This window comes from Muscardinus avellanarius (assembly GCF_963383645.1).
Source record: "Muscardinus avellanarius genome assembly, chromosome: 14".
Classification (NCBI taxonomy): domain Eukaryota; kingdom Metazoa; phylum Chordata; class Mammalia; order Rodentia; family Gliridae; genus Muscardinus; species Muscardinus avellanarius.
In genome coordinates this window covers 33,596,079-33,623,275 of record NC_137800.1, presented here as the reverse complement: position 1 = coordinate 33,623,275, position 27,197 = coordinate 33,596,079, and the positions used below count along the sequence as shown (strand labels likewise).

At 36.4% G+C, this 27,197-nt stretch overlaps 1 protein-coding gene across 10 annotated transcripts in view; it reads right to left on the bottom strand.

Annotated features, from left to right (window-relative positions):
- TENM3 (teneurin transmembrane protein 3) overlaps positions 1 to 27,197 on the bottom strand; it is a gene marked incomplete at both ends in the record, with an annotated part of 500,748 nt that overhangs the window by 186,081 nt on the left and 287,470 nt on the right. For 9 of the 10 annotated variants that reach the window (XM_080710680.1, XM_080710681.1, XM_080710682.1 and 6 more), the window contains one exon: positions 253 to 491. In XM_080710680.1, the coding sequence (XP_080566806.1) occupies positions 253 to 491 (239 nt within the window). Of the gene's footprint in view, positions 1 to 252; positions 513 to 27,197 lie in introns of all 10 variants that reach the window. The other variant, XM_080710678.1, reaches the window with a different exon arrangement.

Here is a 27,197-nt window from a genome sequence, read left to right as displayed (position 1 = left end):
CCCTATTTTATTTTTTATTTTGCAATAGGTCTCACTAATCTGTGGAAGGCCTCACTAGGTTATTGAGGTTGTCCTTGAACCTATGATCCTCCTGTGTCAACCTCCCAAGTATTGGGATTAGAGGCATGCACCAACCCACCTGGCTCCCACAACATACTTCTTGATAAAAAAAAAAAAAAAAAAAAAAGTAGAACTAAAACAACAGTATCATGTCCTGGTTTAGAGAAAATAAATCTAAAAATTTGCTCTTACCTATAAAATATGATAGGAGTATTGCCAGGAGCACCGAAACCCCTACAGCACACAGTGCAGTACATTTCCAGCTACAGTACTTTGAAGACTTCTTGAATTTAAAAGCACTTCTTGATAGGGTGTTTCTAGGTAATGGCCGAGTAGGCGGTGAGTAAACAGAGCCAGATGCCATTGTGTATCCTGGGGTTGCAGTACTGAACAGTGGCGTGGTCCCTGTTCCTGTTTTGAATAGGAAATGCCTGTGGAAAAGGAAAACAGCACTGTAAGACACAAATATGGAAAAATTAGAATATATTAAAACTCAAGCAGAAGATACAGCTATGTACTAGCCATCTTCCTGCTCTTACACACATATTCTCTCTTTTTACCATTTACTTCTTATAGTTTAATCAAGTAAAAATTAAGGAAATGTTTTAACCCCAAATCTTCAATTCATAAAGAATGATTATAATGGAAGTTTTTTTTGTTTATTTATTTTTTTGTAGGGGAACATTCTAGCCCTGAGCTAAACTCCAGCCCTTTTTAATTTTTATTTTGAAACAAGCTCTTGTTAAGTTGCTGGACAGTCCTCCAGCGTCAGCCTCCCAAGTAATGGGATTATAGGTGTGCACCCGTGCATCCAGCTGAGAATGGTTTTTAATGTAAACAGCAGAGTTTATGCATACAATTACTTGTCTCTTCCAGTAGACAACTTGTGAGACTAAAGTAATTTGAATCATATCATTTTCCGAACACAAGCATTCTGGAACTTTCCTTGATGAACTGCCTTAATAGTGCCTTTATAATCCACATAAGAAAACTAGTCTTATTGCTGTATAGCTACACGGGTACTTACTATTACATGAGAATATGTACTCATGTAAACACATGTATGCATGGCTGCACTGCTGCTGTGGACACTGAGTCACTTTCTGAATGGTACATTCTCATCATAGTCTCCTCCCTCCCTCACTGAGTACTGTCAAGCCGGGCCACGGGCAGCTGGTCAGTTCTCAAGGGAGGCCAACTATTTTATTTTTAGCTTATGTCAAACATACCCAGGAAGTCAATCTGCTAAGGGCTGGGAGGGAGTTGCCGAATAATTTCTAAAACTAAACCTAAATAAATGAAGAGATCAGTGAGACAGGTTTTAGATCACATAAAGATCCCCTAATGAGAGAGCTGTACAAAAAGCACTCTCTCACCTTGGAGATGTTTAAGTGGAAATCAAATGATCACATGACCAGAGTAAGAAATTCTTTAGGAAAGATGACTGCTTTTAAGATTCCTATATAAAGTCTCCAAATGTTAAAAAAAAAGCACTATGTGTTTCAATGGTTACATGCGATATTTTGCCAGTAATGTAATATATTCAGTTGCTGTCCTAATACTTAAAATTATGTTCCTTTGCAACTGGTCCAAGGAAATGAACAGGCTGTCCTCTTTCAAATTCAGGTTAAAAGCATCCTTGAACATCTCATTCTGGTATGGTCTTTATGCAAGGTGTTCAATGTACATAGCTAAATATTTTTCATTGTCATACTCATTTACTTATTTTGTTATGTATTAGAAAAAGGCTGAATACATGAAAAGTTAAGGGGTGACTAGCAAAGAACCAGGAAGCTAGACTGCTGCTAATGTTTCAACTGTTTTACTACCTATTAGGTATATGTCCTTGAACATGTTCCTTAACCTTCCTCTGTATTTTGATAGCTTAATCTACAAAATGAAACAGTATCCACCTCACTAAGTCCTTATGAGGCTTTAATGAGTTAATATTTACTGTAAAGGACTATAACGTGCTTGTAATATAAGAACTACAAAGTGACAAATATTATTGGTTAGGAAAAGTTAACCAGGTATTTTCCTGACAAGAGTCAGTTTCCAGAAAGTTATTAAATAAATAATAATGTAGTTGGTATACAGATATGGTAAAATTCATGAAAGTTTGCCTTATGCACATATAGCTAGATTAGAAATCATATGGTAAGGGGTTTTAATTTCTTGGTCTCTCATTTTCCAGTAATGTGATCATAGGAAGTCTTCTTTTTTGTCCATTTATAAAATGAAGCTAATGATTTATTTGTCTTACAGGGTTGTAAACCAGCTAATGTATCTAAAAATGCTCTGTCAATGACAAAATTAGAACAGATGCAAATGTTAAATTGCAACGTATATAAATTATGCCAGTGATTGTATTATGAATCCAATTTCCTCCATTGATCTACTCCATAAAAACTAATGTGACTGTTTGTAGCGTGAATTAAGTGGTATATTGGAGTCAGCGTGATTAATACCCTGAACTATATTCATATCTAGTATGGTTATCAAGGAGTGTAATCTCCAGAAGTAGACTGTGATCAAGTCCAAATTTCCCCTATAATTAGCTTGATGTTTCATAAATTACACATATTTTCCATGCCTTCATTTTATGTACCTAATATTTTACAGCCTTTGTATGAAGATGATTAAATAACACATAAACATTGTTCATGTTAAGTGCTTAATAATAAAAGCTAATAAACATTACCTAATGTTTATGCAAGGTGCTCAATGTACATAGCTAAATATTTTTTCATTTTCATACTCATTTACTTATTTTATTGTGTATTAGAAAGAGCCTGAATATATCAAAAACTAAGGGGTGACTAGCACAGAACTGGGAAGCTAGACTGCCGCTAACATTTAAATGGTTTTACCACCTATTAGGTATATGTCTTTGAACATGTTCCTTAACCTCTCTCTGTATTTTGATAGCTTAATATTAGTTAATTCTTATTAGCTATTATTGTTCTACTCAAGTTAACCAACTGGAATCTATACTTCAAAAGACCAAAACTTATCACTGGGAGACTTTAAATCTCAGTTCTAAACGTAACATCATCATCAGCAGTGTGTACAAAATGAATTTTTGGGTTTGTAGATTTAGTACTGTGACTGCCTATAGAGGCATTACTCTGGATGAGAAGACAGTCTGTGTCAGGACAAGAAGTAACTTGGTCATTTAGATCAGGAGTCAGCAAGCTTTTTCTGCAAAGGAACAAAGTGTAAACATCTTAGCCTTTTCTGACCACATCACTGCATTCTGCTTTTGCATCATGAAAGAAGACTTAGACAATGTACAAATGACCGAATGCAGCTCTGTTCCAATAAAACTTTATTTATGGACATTGAAAAGTCAATTTCAAAGAATTTTCTTATGTCATAAAATATTCTTTTTGTATTGCCAATTATTTAAAGATATAAAAGCCTTTCTTAGCTCAGAAGCAGTACAGAACAGGTAGCCGGGCTGGATGTGGCCTGAGATCCACAGTTAGCTCCCTGATCTAAATCCCCATGTTCTGTTAGGATTACACAAGAACAGGAAGCAAGAAGTCATTAATGCATAGTAGTGGACTGTTGCCTCGGTGACAATGGAGAGGGTTAAAAAAGTAATCGTAACATGGAGGACTTCTCTTGGAAAAGGTAGGACAAATATATGTAACTGGACAAATGTCCTATTATTTTTCTAAAAATTTCACCTAAAAGGTCCAGGCATACCCTCCAGAATGCATTTCATAGGGCCAAATAATCATCTTTAACAAATATAGGAAAAAGATCGGTATTTCCTAGGATCGTGGAACTTGCTTACCACCAAGTGTGGGTATGACCATCTTCTCCACTTGGGATGACTCCCCCGCGTCACTACTGACTGGAGCTAGCTGCTCACTCTGTCCCTTCACCAACAACAATAGCAATAACCACAATTTCATAAGTACTTCCTTAGTGCCCTGTACTTTTATTGCTTTGAATCTGCACCATAATGCAATGAAGGACAAGAGGAGCATCCTTCACCCTCTAAGTCTCAGCTCAGACTTTACTGACCATCCAACCCAAAGCCGGTCCCCTTCAAATGTCCACCACATCGCCAGGTGTATTTCCTTCAAAGTGCTTATTATAATCAGTTTTTAGTGTATCTGTTTTCTTGCGTGGTGGGTTAAATCCTTGATATACTCTTTAGTGTGTCTTTTTTCCACCTGAAATTCTTTCCCTCTTCCTGTGTTTGCTCTACTTCACACCTCTCAATTTCAGCGATTGTTTTAATTTATTGACTCTGAAACAGATTAAATTGGATGAAAAGCAGAAATAGCCTGAGGTTTTTGCTGGTTTTCTAAAGCCCAGACTGTTAGGAGAAATGGAAGCAAATGAGAGTATGTATAACCAGGAAGACTGGGAGAAAGATGATGTGAACAGAAAAAAGAGGTTTCCCTCCAGACAAGGAGAATATCTTCAGTCTAAGAGAAGGCAGAGAACTAATACTAGCAGAGGAGGATTTGACCGACCTAGCAAGAACAGCCTACCCTCGGGTTGATGGACAGTACCCCTGGAAAGGCAGCAAGATTCCAGAGAAGTCTGAGTATCTCTCCCTTACTCCTAGGCCATGCTATGGGTACGTAGTTAGCAGAGAGAGCTATGCCCCAAACGCCATGCCTACAGAAACAAGCATTATTAAGTAGCACCGGTATGCAGGCCATGGACAATGATACACACCCCTGCCACAGTCTTTGGTATCATACAGACCTTCTGGGGAAAAGTAGAAATATAGAGATATTGAGATGCATCTCAAGTGTCTGAAAGAAACAAGATTTAGAAAAGTAAAGGTCTCCTTAGACTAGAAAAACATCCCATTTTATCGAAGGCTTGGAACAGAGAAACAGAGGGGGTGAATGAGGACGAAGGGATTTGCTGTGTCCCAGGGATGGAGGCTCTCCCCTGGTGGAGTCCTGGCAAAGTGGATTGAGTCGCTCAGGCTGAATTTGGTCGGAGGGAGCTGAGGGTAGAAGAAATCTCTGCCTTAAAGCTTAGACAGAGAAGTGAGGTGATAACAGGATTCCAGAGAGAAACTCGGACATGGCATATGTAGGCGATATAGCGGGGAGGGCCTCTGAGATTCTGGTGCCAGCATGACCTGTAATAAGCCACATCACGTCCATGGCTTTCCCAGGAGCACAGGAACAGAAGTGTGGGCCACCAGACCGGAAGAGACCTCACTGCCAGGAGTGAAGGCCAGCTCAGCGATGCTTAGTGCCCTGAAACGAAGGGACATGCAGACACTCAGTGTCCTATAGGGGCAGACCTTAGCATCCACTGCTCCGCGCTGTGCTCAGGGCACCACATAGGGGATGGGGCAGGCGAGAGAGGGACCCAAAGTAGCTAAAAGGGAGTTTCTAGGAATGAAGGCTTATAATAAGAACTAAAAAAAAATTAAAGTTGCAATTCTAGCCTACTAAGCAGACAGGCTAAGAAGAACCCACCCACCCTACATAAGTCTAATGTTTGTAAACATCCACATTCTCCCATTAGAATCTAAACTCCATGAAGTCTTATTCACCTCTACATGCCCACGACTGAAAAAGTTCCCTCAATAAATAGGTGTAAAATAGAAAGATGGCCACTGGATAGATGAGGAAAAAGTTTCAGAGAAATGAAGTCCAGTGCCTAAGAAGCTACAGCAAATAAATAAAATCATAAAATACACAAAATAAAAAACTCTAGATAAAAATGAAAGGTATTTCTGGAAAATGTTATAGCTTTATTCAAAATGGTTTCAGTAATTTCTTCACAGGAGATGTGATTTAAACTTGAGCCAAGATGCTCTAAAGATTATGATCTTAGCCTCCACACTAAAACATGAGTACCTGACATGGGGAGGGCATTGTGTGTGATAGATGCTGACTTCATATTAGACATCTGTGTATCAATCTTCAAAATTCGAGATATTCATACATACTGTGACCAGTGATCCTGGCAAGAAAATATTTCAAACACTAGCCATAAAATGTTATGCAATTATTTTCTTAGAAGAAAATGCAACTTGGATATTATTAAAAGCACAGATGTAGAAGCTGGGGAGTATAGTTTAGTGGAAAAAAATTTGTTTTGGTGCCTGGGTTCAATCCCTAGCATGTACACACACACACACACACACACACACACACACACACACCATAATTTATTATTCGTCAGTATTAGTATAATTGAAAACCTCTTTACCTAGAAAGAATTTCTAATTTATTTAATATATTAATTTTTTATATCTCATTCCCTCTTTCTATATCTAAAATAACCACCCATATGAGAAGAGCATTCGATTAGGGACTGGGCAATATATGTGTAAATAAATATAGAAACACTATGAAAAAAATGAAAGAAGAACCAGGTAACCAGATAACTAGATAAGCAGACAGACAGACAGACAGACAGACACACACACACACACACACACACACACCTTTTTCTTTTTTGTGGTACTGGGGATTGAACCCAAGGGCATTTGACCTCCAAGGTATATCACCAGTGCTTTTTATTTTCATATTTTGAAACAAAGTCTCACTAGGTTGCTGAGGCTATCCTCCAACCTTCAATCCTCCTGTCTCACCTCCCAAGTACTGGGATTACAGATGTGTGCTATGATGTTGCCCAGTCAAGTGCTGTATATTTTAAAGTCACCGGCCTTTGATATTTTGAGACAACTTTCTAATATGTAAGTAGAGAATGTAAAGACTATTTAAATTTGAGTATTTGGGGCTGGGATGTAGCTCAGTGGCAAAGTGCTAGCCTTGTTAGTGCATTGCCCTGGGTTGGAGCCCCCAGTCTCCCCCTGCCAAAAAGAGGGCCAAATTGGTGTATTTTGAAACCATTTACAAAGAAATGATGTCCCTTATGTGAGGACTGATTCCTTCAGGTAAAGCTAGGCCTCAGAATACATGTGGTGAGCCAGGCATAGTGGCGCACGCTTGTAATCCCAGCACTTGGGAGGCTGAGGCCAGAGGATCACGGTTCACGGACAGCCTCAGCTGCTTAGTGAGACCCGGCTTCAAAATAAAAAATATAAAATAGGGCAGGGGGTGTAGCTCGGAGGTTGAATGCCCCTGGGTTCCATCCCCAGACCCACCAAAAAAAAAAAAAAAAAAAAGAATACATGTGGTAAAATTACACATGAAATGTAGTAGGAAAGGTCTATGCCAGCACATTTCTTTACTTTTTTTTTTTTAGGTACTGGGGATGGAACCCAGAGGCATTCTACCTCTGAGCTACAATACCAGCGGTATTTTCTTATTCTTTATTTTGAAACAGGGTCTCACTGAGTTGCAAAGGGCCTCGTTAAGTAGTTAAGGCTGTCCATGAACCAGGATCCCCCTCCTGTCTCAGCCTCCCAAATGCTGGGGTGACAAGGGCGCACCACCATGCCCAACCCAGCGTATTTTCTATAGCAGAAAATGTGGTTTTAGATTGTTTTTGAGTTCAGACAGGACTTTATATTTCCAAAGGCAATGATGTCCTTACCACGACAATATATATACTATGAATCACTGAGTGAATACTGGGTGATTTAATAAATATCTTTAAATCTAGATGTCATTTTATTTCATTTATTTATTTATTTTCATATTGTGTGTGTGTGTGTGTGTGTGTGTGTGTGTGTGTGTGTGGTATTGGGGATTGAACCCAGGGGCATTCTATCTCCGAGCTACATTTCTAGCCCTATTTTATTTTTATTTTGAAACAGTCTTATTAGGTTATTGAGTATCATTACTTGCTGAGGCCATCCTCGAACCTGCAACCTTCCCATCTTAGCCTCCCGCGTACCGGGATCACAGGCGTGCAGCATTTCTACCTATTTCAAGGTCCAATACAATGATTCCTTTATGCTCAGAACTCTACAAATATTTAATGAATGAATATTGTGAATATTGAAACTCAGCTATAGGAAGCTCATATAATGACCACTTATACGAGAAAATTATTTTGTCCCTGAGTTCTCTATAAGGCACCTATTCCTGTGTGTCATTAGCTTCTTGCCATCCTGCCAGGTCACACAGCTTTGAGAATATGTTTCTCACCTATAAAATAAAAAATCCTGCAAAAATTACTATCAAAAACATATGGTTTTGACCTGGCATCCACATGAGGTTTGTAGAAGAAAGGCAGAAATTTTCTTTACTCCTCAGACCATATTTGGGAATAAAAAAATGTGAATCCTGCGAGAATATTCCCCATTGTATTCAGCAATAAAGCAGCAGCAGCTTCTTTTTAACACAGAGCGCACCAGAGCCGGCTGATTTTGCTCTGATGTTTCTAATGATGCCCTGCGTGACGCCTGCCTCCGGTGCCTCAGCTATTTGTGCCACTGTTTTCACTCTGGTGATGAACTGGAGAGGCATACTCCAAGACAGACTATCAGAGACGGAGATGAGGAAAATCAATTTCAAAGCCCCAAAGACAGCTGGTGCAGAAGGTCACTGAACACTAACAGTTGCTTTGTGGCTCTGGAATCTGGAGGGGGATTCTATTTAACAACAACAACAACAACAAGACAAGAACTGTGGAACTGCACTGCGCCATTAACTTGTGCGATGCCACAGCTAACACATACATACATGGGAGGGCTGACTCTGTATTAAGCACAATTACTACTTGCTCTGATGTCTTTGCAAGGTGAAAGATGGAGTGCTTTGTGGAGCTGCTTTCAGACAACCTTTTTTATTTCAGCTCCTACCTTTTGTTCTAGAAAAAAATATTATATATATATATATATATATATTTAGTGGATTCTTTGATATATCTTTTATTAGACTTTTTCTACTTTTATTGGTGCATCATAATTATATATCATAATTTCTATGGGCCATGTCACAAGTTTTTTTAATACATAATTTTATTGAAAGTAAATGGACAAGTTTAAATGTATTAAGGACAAAGTAAATTTCCTCACCTTTCTTCCTGCCTTCTTGGTCACTGTTTAATAACGCTATCCTCTGCATTTCACACTGAAGGATTTTGGGTAATTTTCAATGACTCTTTATCCTTCCTAACTCTCTCCCTTCTCCTCAGCACCCTGCTGTCTTTCCTTCACAGCATTTCTTTTCTTTTCCTTCATGCTTTGTTTTTTATTTTAATTTTTTGGCCAGAGTGGATAAATTCTGTGTTCCCATGTTTCAGTTTCTTCCTTTTAATTTATTTGTTGGAGGCAGAGAAGAAGCAAAGTTAACATTGTCATTTCCAATTTTCTTCTAGCCTCAAACAAAACGTCACGTTTTACAGACTTGTCCTGTGTAGGATATTGAGTTCCTTCGTGTCCAGTCATTATTTCTATGTATTCATATCTGAGGCCAATTAAAATTGCATCTTAAAATATTTTGCTTTTTTAGCCGGGCATGGTGGTGCACGCTTGTAATCCCCGTGCTTGGGAGGCGGAGACAGGAGGATCGCACAGTTTCGAAGCCAGCCACACTGGCTTAAGAGACCCTGTTTCCAAATAAAAATATAAAATAGGTCTGGGAGTGTAGCCTGGAGGTAGAAGGGCTCCCAGGAACCCCAATACCACCACCAATAATAAATAAATAAATAAATAAATAAATAAAATGAAAAAATAAAAATATTTTGCTTTTTTAAACCTCATCTCTTAGCAAGAATGTGTTGTTTCTTATTAACTCTTCAGTTTTTATTGGTTTTGTCTTTGAAAGTAACAATCACAAAACTCACCAAAATAAGATATTTAGTCATTTCCTAAAGGTTTTTTTGGGGGTTGTACTATCTCTTTTTTAAAAATATACTTTTATTGATGCATTGTACTTATATATCATAATGACCATAATCAGATTTTTAATGGCAAGACAAACAGGTTTTGAGTACATTTAAATGTGCCTTTCATTATTATGTCATTTATAATACACATATATGAATGCTCACTTAAGAAGATCCTAACATTAAACAAAAGTTAAATAAGTTATAAAAAGGTTTATAGGAATTACTAGGAAAAATGAATTAACACTAGTCTTTTGTTTATGGGATTAATAACAGTTTGTTATTCTTCTACTGTCAAGTAAAAGGTTTAGAAAGTTAGAAATTATAGGGATCCTGGAAAAGCATCCCTGGAAAATGTGTTACAGTGTTACCCAAACTGATCTGAATCACTCCTCCATGGGAAACTAAGACAGAAAGTAAAAGTGAGACAGAAAGTGTGCAACTAGCCGGGTGTGGTGGCACACGCTTGTAATCCCCGCGCTTGGGAGGCAGAGACAGGAGGATCGCGCAGGTTCGAAGCCAGCCGCGCATGCTGGCTTAGGAGACCCTGTTTCCAAATAAAAATGTAAAAATAGGTCTGGGAGTGTAGCCCGGAGGTAGAAGGGCTTCCAGGAACCCCAGTACCACCACCAAAAAAAAAAAAAAAAAAGGGAAGAAAGTGTGCAACTATTGAATAAAATTTTAATTTCGCTAAACTTCTTATGTGGTCATCTCCATAAAAATAGATTGTTTTCTTCAATGTGCTATGTGGTATTAAAACTCTTTTAGAGATTAATAAAGCAAATGATTGGAATAAAAAGAACATAGCAGTTGTGTTCAGTCCCTGTCCCAAAGGCACAATTGAAATTTTTATTAGTGACAGACACCTGGAAACATATTTCTACTTCCTATAACATCTCTTATATCATGTGAAGAGAGAGGTACTACTGCAAGGAAATACTGGTGCTTTATTCTTCTCCTTAGATCTTTTTTTAGATACAGAGAGTAATTTACATTAAACTAAATATGAAGTGTTTAAATAAAATGCTAGGATGTTCTGCTTTCTGCTGATGTTTGTAGTCAAATCAATAAAAAGTTACCAAGGATTGCTTTTTTCAAATTAGATACTTGAATTTCAAAGACAATTTGCCAGTGAGAAGAATGATTGGCTATATTTGACCAAATTTACGACCTTTTCAATATCCAAAGTTTTCATTTAAAAGGTAAGGAAATTTTAAGGTATAGGTTCTTTTTCCTTCTGGCAAAATATAACTTTATGGATTTAAGAGGCTTATTAAAGGTCTCACAAGATTTTCTCAACATCAAACGAATTTTCCAAAATGACATTTTCAGATCTAAAGCAAATGAATCCTATACTTATGGATTAAATTTACCTGGAAATATATGAAGGCTAAAATTAAGTACTGAGTTAAAAATAGTTTGACTTATTTGATGTCAAAAACAACGGTTGCTTTGCTTACAGAACCTTTTGATACTTAAAAACAATTGTTAAAATACTTAACATTTAATTGTGTGCTCTTTCCATATTGCCAATCATATACTCTTTGAGAGTATATTTATTAAATACTGCAGAAAGTAAATCAGCCCAAAATATTTGTCAGTATTTATTTAAAATAAAAGGTATACCTAAAAGATTAACTATCACCCAAGCATTTGGCACAGTTAAAACCTATGCTTATTATTGTCTTCAGGATTTTTACTATCAAATGCTGAATTTTAAGTTCCAAAGCTAAATGAATTATCCGTTAAATGTATATTTAGCAGTGTGTTTATAACCAATTAAAAGGTGAAAAAGTAGTTTATTTAAATGATGTGATTTGCATTATGATGCACTAAATATTTAGATTATGATGCAAAAAATGCAAAATTTCTTGCAGCTAGTAAACAGAAAACTTAAAGAAGTTTGTACAGAAAATTACACATTCTTATTCAAGGCTTGTTCATGCGTGTTTTCCTTACCTTTTGGTAACTTACTTTCATGAGATGCCCAGAGACAACTAGTACAATTATATGCTGTTCTTAAATGCTTAGCTCCTTGGAAAGAAATCTGTAAGCTGAAGATGCCTGCACAAGAAGCTCTGTAAAATTCAACTAGAAGACTGGAGAGCCTGCTCTGAATTATGGGGGAGAAGAAATCCACACTATATTCTGTAGAACCTTGTCAAAGGCATTCATTCCATAGTCACCTGCCTTTTACATGAAAAATTTTGATGACGCTGATTATGGAATCTTGGGTTTTGGTATGGCTTTTGACCTTATGTGAGATTTAGCAGAAATGTACTGAGAGACCATCCATAGATCATGGTGATGGTTTTCAGACTTTAGCTGTGTTGGAACCACCTGGTGGGCTTGTGAGATTCCTGGCTGGGTGGAAGCTCAGCAACTGATGCTGGTCCAGTGGCCACGCTCCCTATAACCACTTCAGTAAGGTTTCAGCATATTAGTTTCTTAGACTGAGGTCAAGATTCCCTTCAACATTGTATAACGTTTTCATACAATCAAGTCAAGAGACTCCTACTTAGTCATTGCGAGTAGCTTACTTTGAGTGGTCAACCGAGAACACATAAAAATAGAACACACAAAAAAATAGAGATGATGGTGTAGATTGGAGGTAGAATGCACTTAGGTTCCATCCTAGGTACTGTGTACACATGCGCACGTGCACACACACACACACACACACACACACACACACACAGGCTCAAACTACTGGGTCTCAGATAAATGGCTTAAACATTTTTTTGCTGTTTTATGTCATCATTCTACTTTCAACGTATCCCCTTTTATTCCCCCCTATCAATTCTTGTGAATAGCTAAATAGTTCTTCAGTGGTCCCTCATCCTTCCATCCATCCTTCCTTCCTTCCTTCCTTCCTTCCTTCCTTCCTTCCTTCCTTCCTTCCTTCCTGTTTTTCAGGTCTGGGGATAGAACCCAGGGGCATTTGACCTCCTAGCTACACCCCCTGCCCTAGTTTTTATTCTTTATTTTGAAACAGGGTCTCACTAAGTTGAAGAGGGCCTCACTAAGTAGCTGAGGCTGTCCATGAACAGTGATCCTCTAGTCTCAGCCTCCTGAATGCTGGGATTACAAGTGTGTGCCACCATGCCCAGCTCCCCATATCCTTTCTAATGTCATTGCTACTTTTCGTGCTTTTTGGGGGGAGGGTATGTGCTGGGGATTGAATTTAGGCACACACATGTAAGCAAGTGCTCTACCTGAGCTATATCCCCAGCTCTTCACTATTTTTAAGTATCGTGTTTATTGGCCATTTATGCCCAAATAAACCATCTTTTCTGTTTTGGGTCTTATTCATTTCCTAAGAATCTTTATTTCCACATGCCTTTTAAACATTCACAAAATATCTTATTTCACAAGTACATTCATGAGGGGGGGGTTCTTTTTCCTTTTCTCCTTGAACTTAATCCTGGGATTTCTAAGCCATGTATAAGTCCAGTTGATAATTCACCTTGGACATTTACAACTCACTAAAGTATATTTGGTGGTACTGGGGTTCCTGAAAACCCTTCTACCTCCGGGCTACACTCCTAGACCTATTTTATACTTTTTTTAAATTTGGAAACAGGGTCTTATCTTAAGCCAGCGTGGCTGGCTTCAAACCTGTGTGATCCTCTTGTCTCTGGCTCTTAAGCACGGGATTACAAGTGTGTGCCACCATGCCCAGCTATATTATTTTTCTTTTTCAATAAAGTGAAACAAAAAAGCTTTGTTTCAATTTATTATATATATTAAAATTTATACAAGAGCTACCTCTAATTTTTTTTATCTCCTAACAGAGACTCTTCTGAAAAAAATTCTAAATATTTTAAATTCATTGATTATATATGTATACATCCAAAAATAAATATTACTCCCTTTACATATCTTTATTTTTATTTTCTGATACTGGAGATGGAACCCAGGGGCATTTTATCCCCCAGCTACATCCCCAGCCCTATTTTTTATTCTCTATTTTTAAAACAGGGTTTCACTGACTTGCAAAGGGCCTAAGTAGCTGAAGCTGTCTGCAAACTGTGATCCTCCTGTCTCAGCCTCCTAAATGTTAAAATTACAAGCATGTACCACCAGGCCTGGCTACATATATTTTTTATTTTGAGAAGAAAAAAAGAAAAAAAATTTTTTTCCTCTACAACCATGCCTTCTCCTTAACTTTTCTCCTTCTTTGAAATAGCTGAGGATAAAGTCCCGGCAATTAGGGTGACCTCCTAGTACTGGTGACACTCTCACCTGGAAAAGGCCATAGCACTGGTAGTTTCTGACCTACAAATCCACATGATGAGAAAAAATTCTCTTATTCAAGTTCAAAGGTAGCAGTATACTAGCAGAATTTAAAAAAATCCACACTAAATCATTATTATTCCAGTTAAAAACTATTTTCTTTCATTCTTTAGAAATTATTTTCAAACATGCCTTTGTGAGTGTAAGCAGGAGAACCTGAAGAGTACTTAACTAGAATAAGGAAAGTGAAAAGTATTAGGGGAACTAATTATTAATTTCTTCACTGACCAATCAGTAGCAGAAGTATCTGATAAAAGCTGCAACTGAGAATAAAAACTAGCAAATGGAACCTAAAGACTGAAAAGACGTATCTCAAGCCTTGACTGAAAGGTGAAACGGTTAAAAATAATAAAGCAGACCGACAATGAGCCAACATTAAACTAAAATTCAGTATTTTGATAAATGAATCTGTTAATTCTTTAAAAAGGTGATTCTAGAAAAGGAACACACATTTGTGCACGAGTATGTGTGCAATTTTTCTAAGAACTGGCAAGGGCTTGTTCAGAAGGATTGCTTATTTAGCTTCTAATATAAAGATATTATAACTATAAATGTTTTACAGTAAGTACTATAGTGTACAATTATAAAAATATTTTAGATTCCTACTTATTACATGCATCTTCTTTTATTATTACCTAAAATTTATTCTATTATATACTTTATTTTAATATGCACTTTAAAGAAAAAATTTTAAATAGAAAAATTAATCATGCCCCACGTAAGCAATCAACATTAGGATGTAAATTATGTATTTTGACATGAAAACAAAAGAACAAATATGTAATGATTCTAGCTGTGACACAGTGTGTTAGTGAGACTGATAAACTACTTCTTCATGCTGATAGCATGTTGTGGTTTCAAATCTATTACACTTTTGAATTGATGTGCTATTATGTTTGGACAACTTTCACACTAGGAGGTGATCCCAGCAAGGAAAGTATCTTAAATGAAAAGCATATAAACAAGATACACTTACTGTTGCTACCTGGATTACTACAGGCTATTAGTAATGATACAAAAAAGGGCTCAAGACAAAAGCTGTTTTCAGTATTTTACATAAATTTATAATATTCATAATTATGCACGTTAGTCATTTATAATGATAGTGAATAAGAAAATATGTTCATGGTAAGCACAACACTATATGTTAACCAATCTCTGAACATTAGGTGGGATAATTCTAGAGACTGTGAAGGTGACTGGGGGAAAGTTTTTGATCTTTCCCACTTACGTTTTACAGTCCTAATATAAGAATTACATAAAATGTAAGTATGACCAGAACTGAAAAAAAAAATGTAGAAGCTGCACTATGAAGCAAATGACGCACCAAGTCATGTTACAGATTCTGTGTGAGACTGTTAAGAATTGAACAGCACTGTGCCCACCAAGTGCTGTGCGCACGTGTCACTGTCGACATGACTTAACTTATGATGTGAGATTACAGTGCACCAATAAAAGCGCATTAAAAAAGAACTGAATAACACTGCGCAGAAATTGTTGTTGTTGTAACCATATTACAAAGGCTCAAATAGCTTAACAGTATTTTTTCACATTCTTGTTATTTTAATGGTGCAATCATGGCACAAAATGTACAAATCTATATTACACATTTTCTTACACGTTTTATATATCAGCTATGCTTATTCTTGGCTTAATAGTTATTATATTTTTAATATGTTAATATTAAAAAGAGCTTAAAATTCCTATGTGCTATGTGGACAAGACTTAATCAACTTGATGATTGGTTCACTTCATTATTGGTGCTCATCTCTCCCTAAAATTGTCTAGAAAAGTTGTTTTAATACATTTGAGAAGGAAGCATGAGCTAAATAAAGGGAAGAATTTCAGGTACAGATGCAAATTTATAAAGTATGAAAGCATTTGGGGTTGTACAAAAATGTTAAAGTCATCCTAGTTAATCACCAATCTAATGTGTATGTGATGGTGAACAAGGAGGAGATGACCATCAAAACAGCACAGTGAGTTCAAAGGGCAAGAAGGGGCAGGAATGAAGCTTCTGAAACCCTGCTTACCATGTGCACAGAATACATTAGTAAATTTAAACTTCAAAAAAATCTCCACAGTATGTGCTATAAACTCATCCATTCATTCATCCATCTATCATCTATCCATTTATTTGTCAGTGCTGGAGATCAACCCCAGGGCCTCACACAAACTCTGGGAAAATCCTCTACCACTTGGTTACACCTCAGCCCATCATCTACTAGTTTAAGATAATGAAATGGAAACTTAATAAACTTGTCAAAGATTGGCCAGGGGCAAAAACAGGACATTTTGGCCCCCCAAATTTCTTTAATTGAGCTAAGTATGATCTTAGCTTGATTAAAATATAAATCAGTGAGATAAAAAGTATTTAAATGTCCACTTGTTTACCTTATCCATCAAATCTGTATTTCTCTATTATCTAAAAATAAGAAAGATATGAAACTTTTACAATACTTAATGTACTGAAGGCAGAGCAGCCTACCTACCATCAATACTTTGGCTGCAAATTCCCCATTGTCTACTGGGATATTCCTAGAGGAGGTTAAGAGAGGAGAAGTTACCAGCCATGTTTTCAGCTGTTGGTTTCTGTAGTTTGCATGTGCTTACTTAAATACAAGATTCTTCACAATACTTGATGACGGGTTGTGGCATGATCTTAAAAATTTTGTTTAGCCACATAGAAGAGTTTATAACCCAGTTATCTCGGGGATAAATACCCAAATATATAGAAACCTTCCAAATAAGGTATTGTACAACAAGGAGAGGATCTATTTGTGCTACTTTCTTCTGAGAAGTGCTTCAGTGGTTTGCTCTCAAGCATACATTTAACAGTCTAGTCAGGTGCTGTGGTGAACACCTGTAAGTCTAGAACATGGGAGGCTGAGATAGGAGAATAGCAGGTTCACAGCCAGCCTTAGCAACTTAGTGAGAGTGAGACCCTGTTTAAAAATAAAGAATAAAAATAGGGATGGGGTATAACTCAGAAGTAGAAAGCTTCTAAATTCAGAGCAGAATAAAAATAGGAATGGGGTATAACTCAGAAGTAGAATGTACCATACACAAAAATAAAATTGTAATCTGTCTGTTCAGAGTAAAGATAGTACTCAAGAATGAGCAAGGCAGTACTGCTTCTCCAAAGAAACCCTTAAGACAGAGAGGTTACTTGGAAGTTTACATTTGGAAATATTCCCACCAACATACAGTGTTGCCCTAAAAAGTGTATATCAAATGTAATAATTTCCAATTTTCTTTTCTTTAATTTTTTTTTGGTGGTACTGGGGTTCCTGGAAACCCTTCTACCTCTAGGCTATACTCCCAGACCTATTTTTACATTTTTTATTTGGAAACAGGGTCTCTTAAGCCAGCACGCGCAGCTGGCTTCGAACCTGCTCAATCTTCCTGTCTCTGCCTCTCAAGCGCGGGGATTGAAAGCGTACGCCACCAAGCCCAGCAATAATTTCCACTTTTCTAAACTGCTTATGAACCTCCCTAAATAAGGCATGTTAGTGGGTTTTGTCCTTATTTACTTAAAGATGAGAAAATTCAACAACTGCCAATTAGTTGGCTAGAACGCCAGACCAAACATCAGAAAAATGAGACTAATAACCAACAATAACATTTATATAATTGTTAGAATAAAAATTATAATTAATATTTTACAAAATAAAATTCTATAAAATATTTAATGTTTTAAATGATTAGTCTTACATATATATGCTAATATACATATAATTAGCACATTACTACATATATATATAATTAAAAATTTTCTAGGCACACATATTTGGGGTTTGAAATTTTTCCTTTGTTAGATGCAATAAACAAATTTTAAGAGGCACTACTAGAAGAAAAGAAAATGAACTGAGAATTTAAGACCTGAGATCCTGCTAGGTTTTGCCCCTAGCTAGTCATGTGACCTCAGGCAGATTACTCCATGGGCCTAAAAAAGAAGGTAGAATCCAATAATCTATAAGATTAATTCCAAACCTGAAATTCATTCTGGAACATAGCTTATCTCTTTCAAAAGCAGTCATAACATCTCCAGATCCTCTATAAGTGATTTTTTTCACAATGGTACACTGTAAAACTTTAATTAATACTTGCTGAAGGAAAGCACACATGGATTCAGGCTTTATTTTATGCATTACCACTGTATCCCCACTATCTCAATAATTTCTTACCCATATTTTCATCACTGTCTTCTTCTAAAACAAACCTTGTCTTTGAAAATTCCTTGTTTATGTCCTCTAAGAAGTGGCCCCAACTAAGTTGAGGAATTAGTGATTATTCTTACTGTCAAAAAAATTTTTTTCTAGCCAGGCATGGTGGCGCATGCTTGTAATCCCAGCATGTGGGAGGCTGAGACAGGAGGATCGCGGTTCGCGGACAGCCTCAGCTACTTAGTGAGGCCCTTTGTAACTCAGTGAGACACTATTTCAAAATAGAGAATAAAATTCTCAAGCAGGGTGTGGTGGCACATACCTCTACTTCCTGCTACTAGGGCGGCTGAGGCAGGATGGTCACATGTTCAAGGCCAGCCTGGGCAATTTAGTGAAACCCTGTCTCAAAAATAGGTGATGTTGGCCGGGCGTGGTGGCACACGCTTGTAATCCCCACGCTTGGGAGGCAGAGACAGGAGGATCGCGCAGGTTCGAAGCCAGCCACGTGCGCGCTGGCTTAGGAGACCCTGTTTCCAAATAAAAATGTAAAAATAGGTCTGGGAGTGTAGCCCGGAGGTAGAAGGGCTTCCAGGAACCCCAGTACCACCAAAAAAAAAAAAAAAAAAAAAAAAAGGTGATGTAACTGGATGTGGTGCTGCACGCTTGTAAACCCGACGCTTAGGAGGCTGAGCCAGGAGGATCTCACAGGTTCGAAGACAGCCTCAGCTACTTAGTGAGGCTCTCAGCAATTTAGTGAGACCCTATTTCCAAATAAAATATAAAATAGGTCTGGGAGTATAGCCCGAAGGTAGAAAAGCCCTTGGGTTCCACCTCCAGTACCACAAACACACACAAAAAATTGGTGATGTTGCCCATGGGCAAGGCACTTGATTAGCACACATGAGGTGCTGGGTCCCAATCTCCAGAACCGAAAGACTCCAAAGTGGAAAAAGGTATCTAATTGTTTACAAAAGTTAATTGACATATTCTTTCTTGATGATTTTCATTGTCTTTATCAATTCTTCATCATCATAGTGGTGATTTACCTTTGTTAACAAGAAATTGATTTTTTTTCTTTTAAATAGAAAGGTACAAGAAAGAAATATAAAGAAAAGTAAAGAAACTCAAGTGGCAGAGGTACATTACATATGACATTTCGATGAATCCTCTTAAAATCTTTGCAAAGTATTATCAATCCCATTTTATGAAAAAATAAGATAAGAATGTATGAGTGCCCAGACCAAGGTTACATAGTTAGACAGATGTTGAGATTTTAAATCAGACCTGTCTGTCTCAAAACCAATGCTTTTTTGAGTATATCATGAACAGAAAGCAGCAATTTTATATTAGTGCAGGATGCAATTAGAACAAGATGGTTTCTGGTAGTAGCATTTTAAGTGGTTCAGAATATGAGGTGAGAAGTTATAAAATCATAAAGAGAGTCAGAACAGAATCAGAGGGGTTTTCACAGAGAATTTGTTAAGCTTAGTTGGTTAATTGCATGTCCAAGAATTTTAATCTTGTGGGCTAAGAAGAAAGGATTCTCAGAATGATTTTAACAGAAAACAGGCTTTACTTCAGATGTGTGATACAAGGAGAAAGAAAACAGGCAAAAGTATATCAAGGATAAATGAAGAAATGCAGGAAAAGATAAGCAATTATCTTTGACAGAATATAAATTAATTGGTGATAAAACCAAAGGATAAATTTTCAGGGAAAACCACACAGCTTTAAAATGGGGAAAAAATAATTTTGGGGAAAAGATAAAATCACCAGGTAGCAATAATGTTGAGTAAAGATAACACATACATATTTACATATACAATACTGTATCTGTACACACAAAGATCAGGTAAAAGTGATTGAGGCATTATTTTCATAGAGAATATTAGTAAAGTTTTATCAGGATTTTTTAAAGAGCCTCAAAAAATAGTTTCTGAGGAAGAGAAAGAGGGTGTTTCAAAATGCATAGGTCATATTCAGAAGAAGATAACGATTAAATCACAGCCATTAACTAGGACCAGAGTAAAGGCACTCGTGACCTTTTACTTTGATCATGTTCTCAGAGAAGTGACTAGAAATGTGTCACAAGTAATCAAGAATTCATTTCCCTAGGTACTAAAGAAATTAATATTAAAATACATTAATATTTTATACAGATTGCTGGTTATCCAGAACTCAACATTATCAAGATATGTAGTATTGCAATTTATTGAAATTATGCTTGCAAACATAACTTAGGGCCTATGGTAAATGATTAATGCATATTTCTTGGTGTTTAAATTGCCATTAAAAAGAAACTAGTCCACACCAACTAAACAAAACAGCACTCCCACTTCATTGGACAGTGCCTTCATCAGGCACAAAATACACCTGAAGCTTCCAACACCTTAAATATAATTGGGGTCTAATTCCTGAATAATGTGGAGACAATGCGTCTAGCAAGGCTGCTATTGATTCAATCTAAACATTTACTACTTTAGTTTATTAAATATCTCAAGTATATGAATAGTTGTCTCTCATTTTTATTTGAAGAGATTTTTTCTTCTCTAGAATAAAATGAACAGACTTGGAGTTCCTACCTACAAAAAATGCACCTACTTCTTGAAAAGAAAAGTGGAAAAAAAAACAAGATATTTCATTCTAGCAATATTAGTTATGATTTAATTTTAAGCTTCGCCTACCTAACATAATGAAAAGTTAGACATAGCCCAATTAAGACAAATCAACATATTTCTCTCCCTCCCTCTCTCCTCCCCACCACCTTGGTTTTTCTGTGGATTGAACCCAGAACCATTCTACTCTGAGCTATACCTCCAGCCTGATTTTATTTTTTGTTTGAAACAGGGTCTTGCTAGTTGCTGAGGATGTCCTCAAACCTGAGATCCTACTGTTTTTGCCTCCCAACTACTGGGATTATAGTCATGTACAACTGTGCCTGGCTAAGATAAATATTTTTCTTATAATTTGAAAAGAGATCTTTTTTTTTTTTTTTGGTGGGTCTGGGGATGGAACCCAGGGGCATTCGACCTCTGAGCTACACCCCTTGCCCTATTTATTAATTCTTTATTTTGAAACCAGGTCTCAATGAGTTGCAGAGGGCTTCACTAAGTAGCTGAGGCTGTCTGGGAACCGCAATCCTCCAGTCTTAGCCTCCTGAATGCTGGGATTACAAGTGTGCGTCACCACGCCCCACTAGAGGAGAACTCTTTATAAGTGATATTGGTTCCATGGTTAACCAATTAGGTATCCTTGCCTAGGCAGTTGTTGTTATTATCATCTGGTCATTATTTAGAAAACATTTATGGGACATCTATCACATGCTAGCTGCCTTACTTACATTTTTCATTTAATATTTATGACACTACTTTTATATATACTTTTATTCATATTTTAAAGTCTCACATTATAATGTAGTTCATATAATAGTGACATACATGCATTTGGCAAGCTTTCCTCCATATGATATTATTTTGTATAGGTATTACTGTATTGGAAATTGACCTCAAATTTAAATCATTTGTGATTACATACATAGTTAAAATAGTGGGCTGAGTATTTAAACCAGGTCTATCTTACCTCAAAGCACTTGCTGTTCTCATGATGCCAAACTACGTCTTATATCCTACTGTATCGACTAGGGTTTATTTAGACATATATCAATGTTGACTCCTGGGGATTATCTTTACACCTAAAATTAGTGTACAGCCTGGTTTCTCATTTTAATTATTATATGACATAGGTACATGACCAAGATGAAGCTATAGCATTTCCAATGGCTAATAATAATAATATCAGCCGGGCGTGGTGGCACACCCTTGTAATCCCCGCGCTTGGGAGGCGGAGACAGGAGGATCGCGCTGGCTTAAGAGACCCTGTTTCCAAATATAAAAAAGTATAAAATAGGTCTGGGAGTGTAGCCCAGATGTAGAAGGGTTTCCAGGAACCCCAGTACCACAATAATAATTAATAATAATAATAATAAATCACATTAAAAATTATGCTTTCATTTTCACTTATCATAATAATCACCTTTGAATTTTATTTTAAACTTTCTTAGAATGAAGCCTCTAGTTTGGTGTAAGACAATGATTTGAGAGACTCCAACTATAATGCTAATGAGACATACTGATGTTCTTTCTTTGAGTAAATTCAGAATCAAATTAGTATTTTTGTTTTACATTTTTGTGAATACAGATTTACCTTTATATTTATAATATTTGACATGTATATGGCTAAACCTGAAAATTTTGAATAAAATTTCATTTAACATACTGTCTTCACTATTTGTTCAGCCTTTGTTCTCTTGATACAGTGAGAAGAAACATATTGACAAATACTTTACATATTATTTTGGGAGTTACATATTTTGGAAACCAACAGAAGCTTTTGCTGTGAAGGCACAAACAAAAAGTTAAGTATTTGCTACAAGTTAGCAATAGAAAGCAGGTTCATTCAAATCTGGAATCACATGTGTATTCAACCTAAAGCTGCCTTCAAGTTTGTTTTTATTTGCCCAAGTATGAAATACTACAGGCTTGAAATGAATTTAAGTCTTGGAAGCAAAACTCTGAATGGTAACACTACATCCCTCTTTGTCCAGGACAGCATCAGTGCATGCTATAGACATGTCTTAGTTTTGATAATGAATTACATGGTCACTAAAGAGCTTCAGTAATGAATTTGGCCTAGAGAAGCTTCTTAAATTCTCTTCCTCTCATAGTGAGATTTTTAAGCCACAATTTGAAGATTGCCTTAAATATAAACTATAAACACCACCTAACCAATTTTTGTACATTTATATCTTCCTTTTCTTTATTCCTATATTTGTAAATGCACACATATGCTTTTGTAGACTTTTTAATGAAATTCTGTTAGCTAATAAATGGAACCCAGGAGTACTCTACATTTGAGCTATATTCCCAGAATTTTTAAATTTTTATTTGAGACAGGGCCAAGGTCTTGTTATGCTGTCCAGGTTGGCGTTGAACTCATGATCCTTCTGCCTCAGCCTCCCAAGTAGCTGCCATTACAAGCTATGAGTCATGCCTAGCTTTCCAACTAAACTGTATTACTTGTTTATAATTTTAGATACATTATAGGTAAATTTAGATATGTTTATTGTGTTTTTAAATAACAAACAGCAATGGTTTTAAATGTATTTTCAGTAACCTTAGCTACTATGTTTTGCATCTCTTTTCCATGTTGTGTGGTATTTTCCTTCCCCACAGTATTTAGGGTCTCCCAAGTTATCTTTAACAGGAAGATCCTGCATTACTTGGTCAGTTTAAACCAATGAGTTACAGTCCCTGGCACATGTCACTTGAAGCCCAATCATTATTATGGAAAACTTTATGTCTTTCTACCTTGCCAGTGGTAGCTGGTTATCCTTAAAGAAGTAAAGGTACAATTTTTCAACTGGAAAAATCTCCTCGTGCCATGAGGTCTCAATGTATAGGATGCTGTCCTCAGTGTTTATAGGAAAGCCTGACTCAGACCTGGCACTTGTATGACTGTCTTGACTTTCCCTAGGACTTGTGTGTGTGTGTGTGTGTGTGTGTGTGTGTGTGGTACTGGGGGTGGAACCCAGGGGCTTTTCTATCTCTAGACTATACTCCCAGACCTATTTTATGTTTTATTTAGAAACAGGTTCTCACTAAGTTGCTGAGAGCCTCACTAAATAGCTGAGGCTGGCTTCAAACCTGTGCAATCCTGCTGTCTCAGCCTCCCAACCGCTAGGATTACAAGCGTGTGCTACCATGCCTGGCAGTCTCCCTAGGACCATTTTTAAGTGAAAGTAAAAGAAAGAAAACAAGGATCAATCTTAGTAAACAATGCTTCTGTTTAGGTATTACATTTCTAAAAAACACAGCAATTGATCTTACATTAAAGCCACCTAGGACATTTCAATATTTAAATTAAAAATGCACTAATAAAAAGGTAATTTAATATGCAATTTCATACATTAATAATTAGCAAAGCATTACTGAACTGTAAGGTAAAAAGCTATGAGACCATAACTAATGAACTATTGATGCCAAAGTACACCTCATAATAAAACAAGACTTTAATAAATTTTTTATTAAATGGTTACAAATGAGCCTTTTTTGTTAACACCCAACAGGTAACTACTAAGCTACTGAATTCACATATAGAAATGAAGAGCTAGGAGGCAATTAACATTCCAACTGCTGAAGGTCAAGACTTCTCAAGGAGAAGCCTTTCTGTACTGTACCTTTAAGCACTGCCTGCATCAATTTTAGACTTTTCTTCAGCTGCTCTGTATTCTTGTAGCAGCTCTTATTACACACTGAACCAGCTCAAGTATAAAATAAACAAAGGACAAGCTATATACTATCAAATGCCCTAAATGTGAAACATCCAAAGTATAAGAAGAGTGATCTCAAGGAAAGGAATTTTAAGGAAAACTCTAAGCAAGTATTTGGTGTTACATTTAGGCACTGATTGTTATAGAACATAATAAGATACTAAATCTAGAATGGAAATCCTGACATCACTAAGATTTGCTTATCAAGTGCAAATGCTTATTTGGGTCTTGATGTGACAACAGGAGATTTGAAACTCACTGCAGAGCATAGATGAGAGTTACTCTATTTAGTGAGCAGAAATGTACAGTGCACAATAATATTGATTGTCTCTAGGAGGAGCAAATGTTAAATTCCTTAGAGAAAAGAAATAAACAGTTTCATGGAAGTAAGAAAGTACTTGGTAGAAAATGCAAATAAAAACTAAACTGAATCATATGGGATAAGGGAGAAAATCTTGTTTATGCCTTCGCTACCGATTCACATAAACTGTAAATCTAGACATTACTAGGATTTTCACGGATTATTACGGGCCATTTTATAACCAACTATTACCAATATGTGCTCAGAGGAGGAAAAGGAAGGAGACAAAAAGACAAAAATCTAGATTCTTATCTATACATAACTGAATTTACTTTACAGCTCATAACCTTTACATGGCAGTTTCAGAAAAGTAAGAATTAAACAATGAGTCTATGTAAAAGTTAAAATAATTTCCAAAGATGAAATGATGCACTAGATTTTAAAATAAAGGCAGACAGAAGTCTGGGATAAAGTTGTTAATGTAGCTGAAACCAAGCCTGAGAATCATGCTCAATAGGGAACCTTAACTAAAAAAGGAAAAATCAATGATAAATAAGACTGGTTCTTCACCTCCAGAGTTCCAACCAAGTGAGACTATTAAAAAATCCACAGTAGTACTGTGTTGGTACAGTGGGAGATTTCTCACTTCACTGCTTAGGTTGATTCAGTAAGTAGTGCAAGTTAAAATATTATTTTCTGATTAGCAACACTACCCTGGATAATGAGAAAATAACCAAACTATATTACGGATTAAAACTTGTTAACATGACACACAATTTCTTTATTCATCACTCTTTTCATTAGTGAGATAACAGCTGGTTGATTTCTCTCTCTATCACATCTTAAGACTATCTAATATAATTCCATTGATGGATTATTAGTGGTATTGCTTTCAAAATGGAAGAAAACCTCAGTAACTACGCACCTTGGGAATGATTTCCTTTCCTTCCTTTCTTTTTTCTTTTTTTTTTGTAATGTTGGGGACCAAACCCAGTGCCTTGCACATCCTCTGTAAGTGCTATACTACTACTGAACTATATCTCTAGATGAGGAATAACTTCTTAAATGATCTGTACATGGAGAAACCAGCTTAATATTGCATGTGGCTTCAATGGATTGTCTTCTAACCAGTTACTTTTCTTTCCTGAACATCCTTCCAAACAAAATTTGTTAGTATAGTATGAGGAATAGATGAGGAGAGATACATCTTATCTCTCAAATATATTCCAAATCTCTTCAGTAAAGCACATGCCTTCAAGGAATACTAACTTCTCATTGACAGAACAAGAAGCTTTTGCGCTATCCAACACCACTAAAATTAGACACATTTCTGGTGATTTAACTTGACATATTTCATAAATATTTGTCAAAACAATTATTGTCAACTACAATGTAATTATCCACATTCAATTTGATGACTCAACTGGAAAATTACTTTTTTCCTAATAAAATTCTTCCAAATGACAATAGTGAATCAGTGTTGATTAGTTGTTCGGTGTGTGCTAATTAATTACGCCGGGTAAATTTAGCTCTGTGCTAATCACTTCAGGAAAAAAAGAATCTGTGTACATGACTCTTTGTCTTAGGTGAAACTAAACTCTGCTGTTTGCCTACTTTTCCTTTTCTCTCTCTTTCTAATTTCTCCCAGAAGAGTGCTCAATAATACAAAATAAACAATAAAACTCAACTACTGTTGGCTGACACTATAGATAAAAAGATAAGAGCTCTTTGGAACCTTGTTCTTAGGTCAAGAGTAAAAGAAAAGACAGATTTTTATTGTTGACAACTGAGAGGACCTCCTGCTAGCTCATCCTCAGGGCAGAATTGGTGTAGATCACACAGCTAATGGCAAGAAATAGAAATTCATTCACTGTGAGACAGTTTCTTCATCCAGCAGCTAATTTAAATGCTGGAGTTCGCCAGGGGCTCTACAGAGCAGGGCATTTTGAGATTTTGAGGGAAATTCTCTCAGGGGGTCCAGGGACTTCTATTTTTAAGCTTTTTTATGATGATGATTTTTTTTTTTTTTTTTTGCTCTGCTTAATGAAAGCCTAGGGCAGTGAAGAAATAAATAAAGAAATGTTAGGAAAACTTTGCTGCAAAGCGGCCAAGAGAAGACTAATAAGGTAAGGCACCACTCTTTATTGCAGTTCATAAAATAAAGGGGACAGTGGTGGTTGAGTGTCTGTCCAAAGACATAAGGTAAAATTTTATGTACCATGAGATATTTAATAAAGAATGTTAAAGAATAATAATATGGATTAGCTCAACACAGTTTTTACTGATTTATATTTTGTTGTTTTTTTGA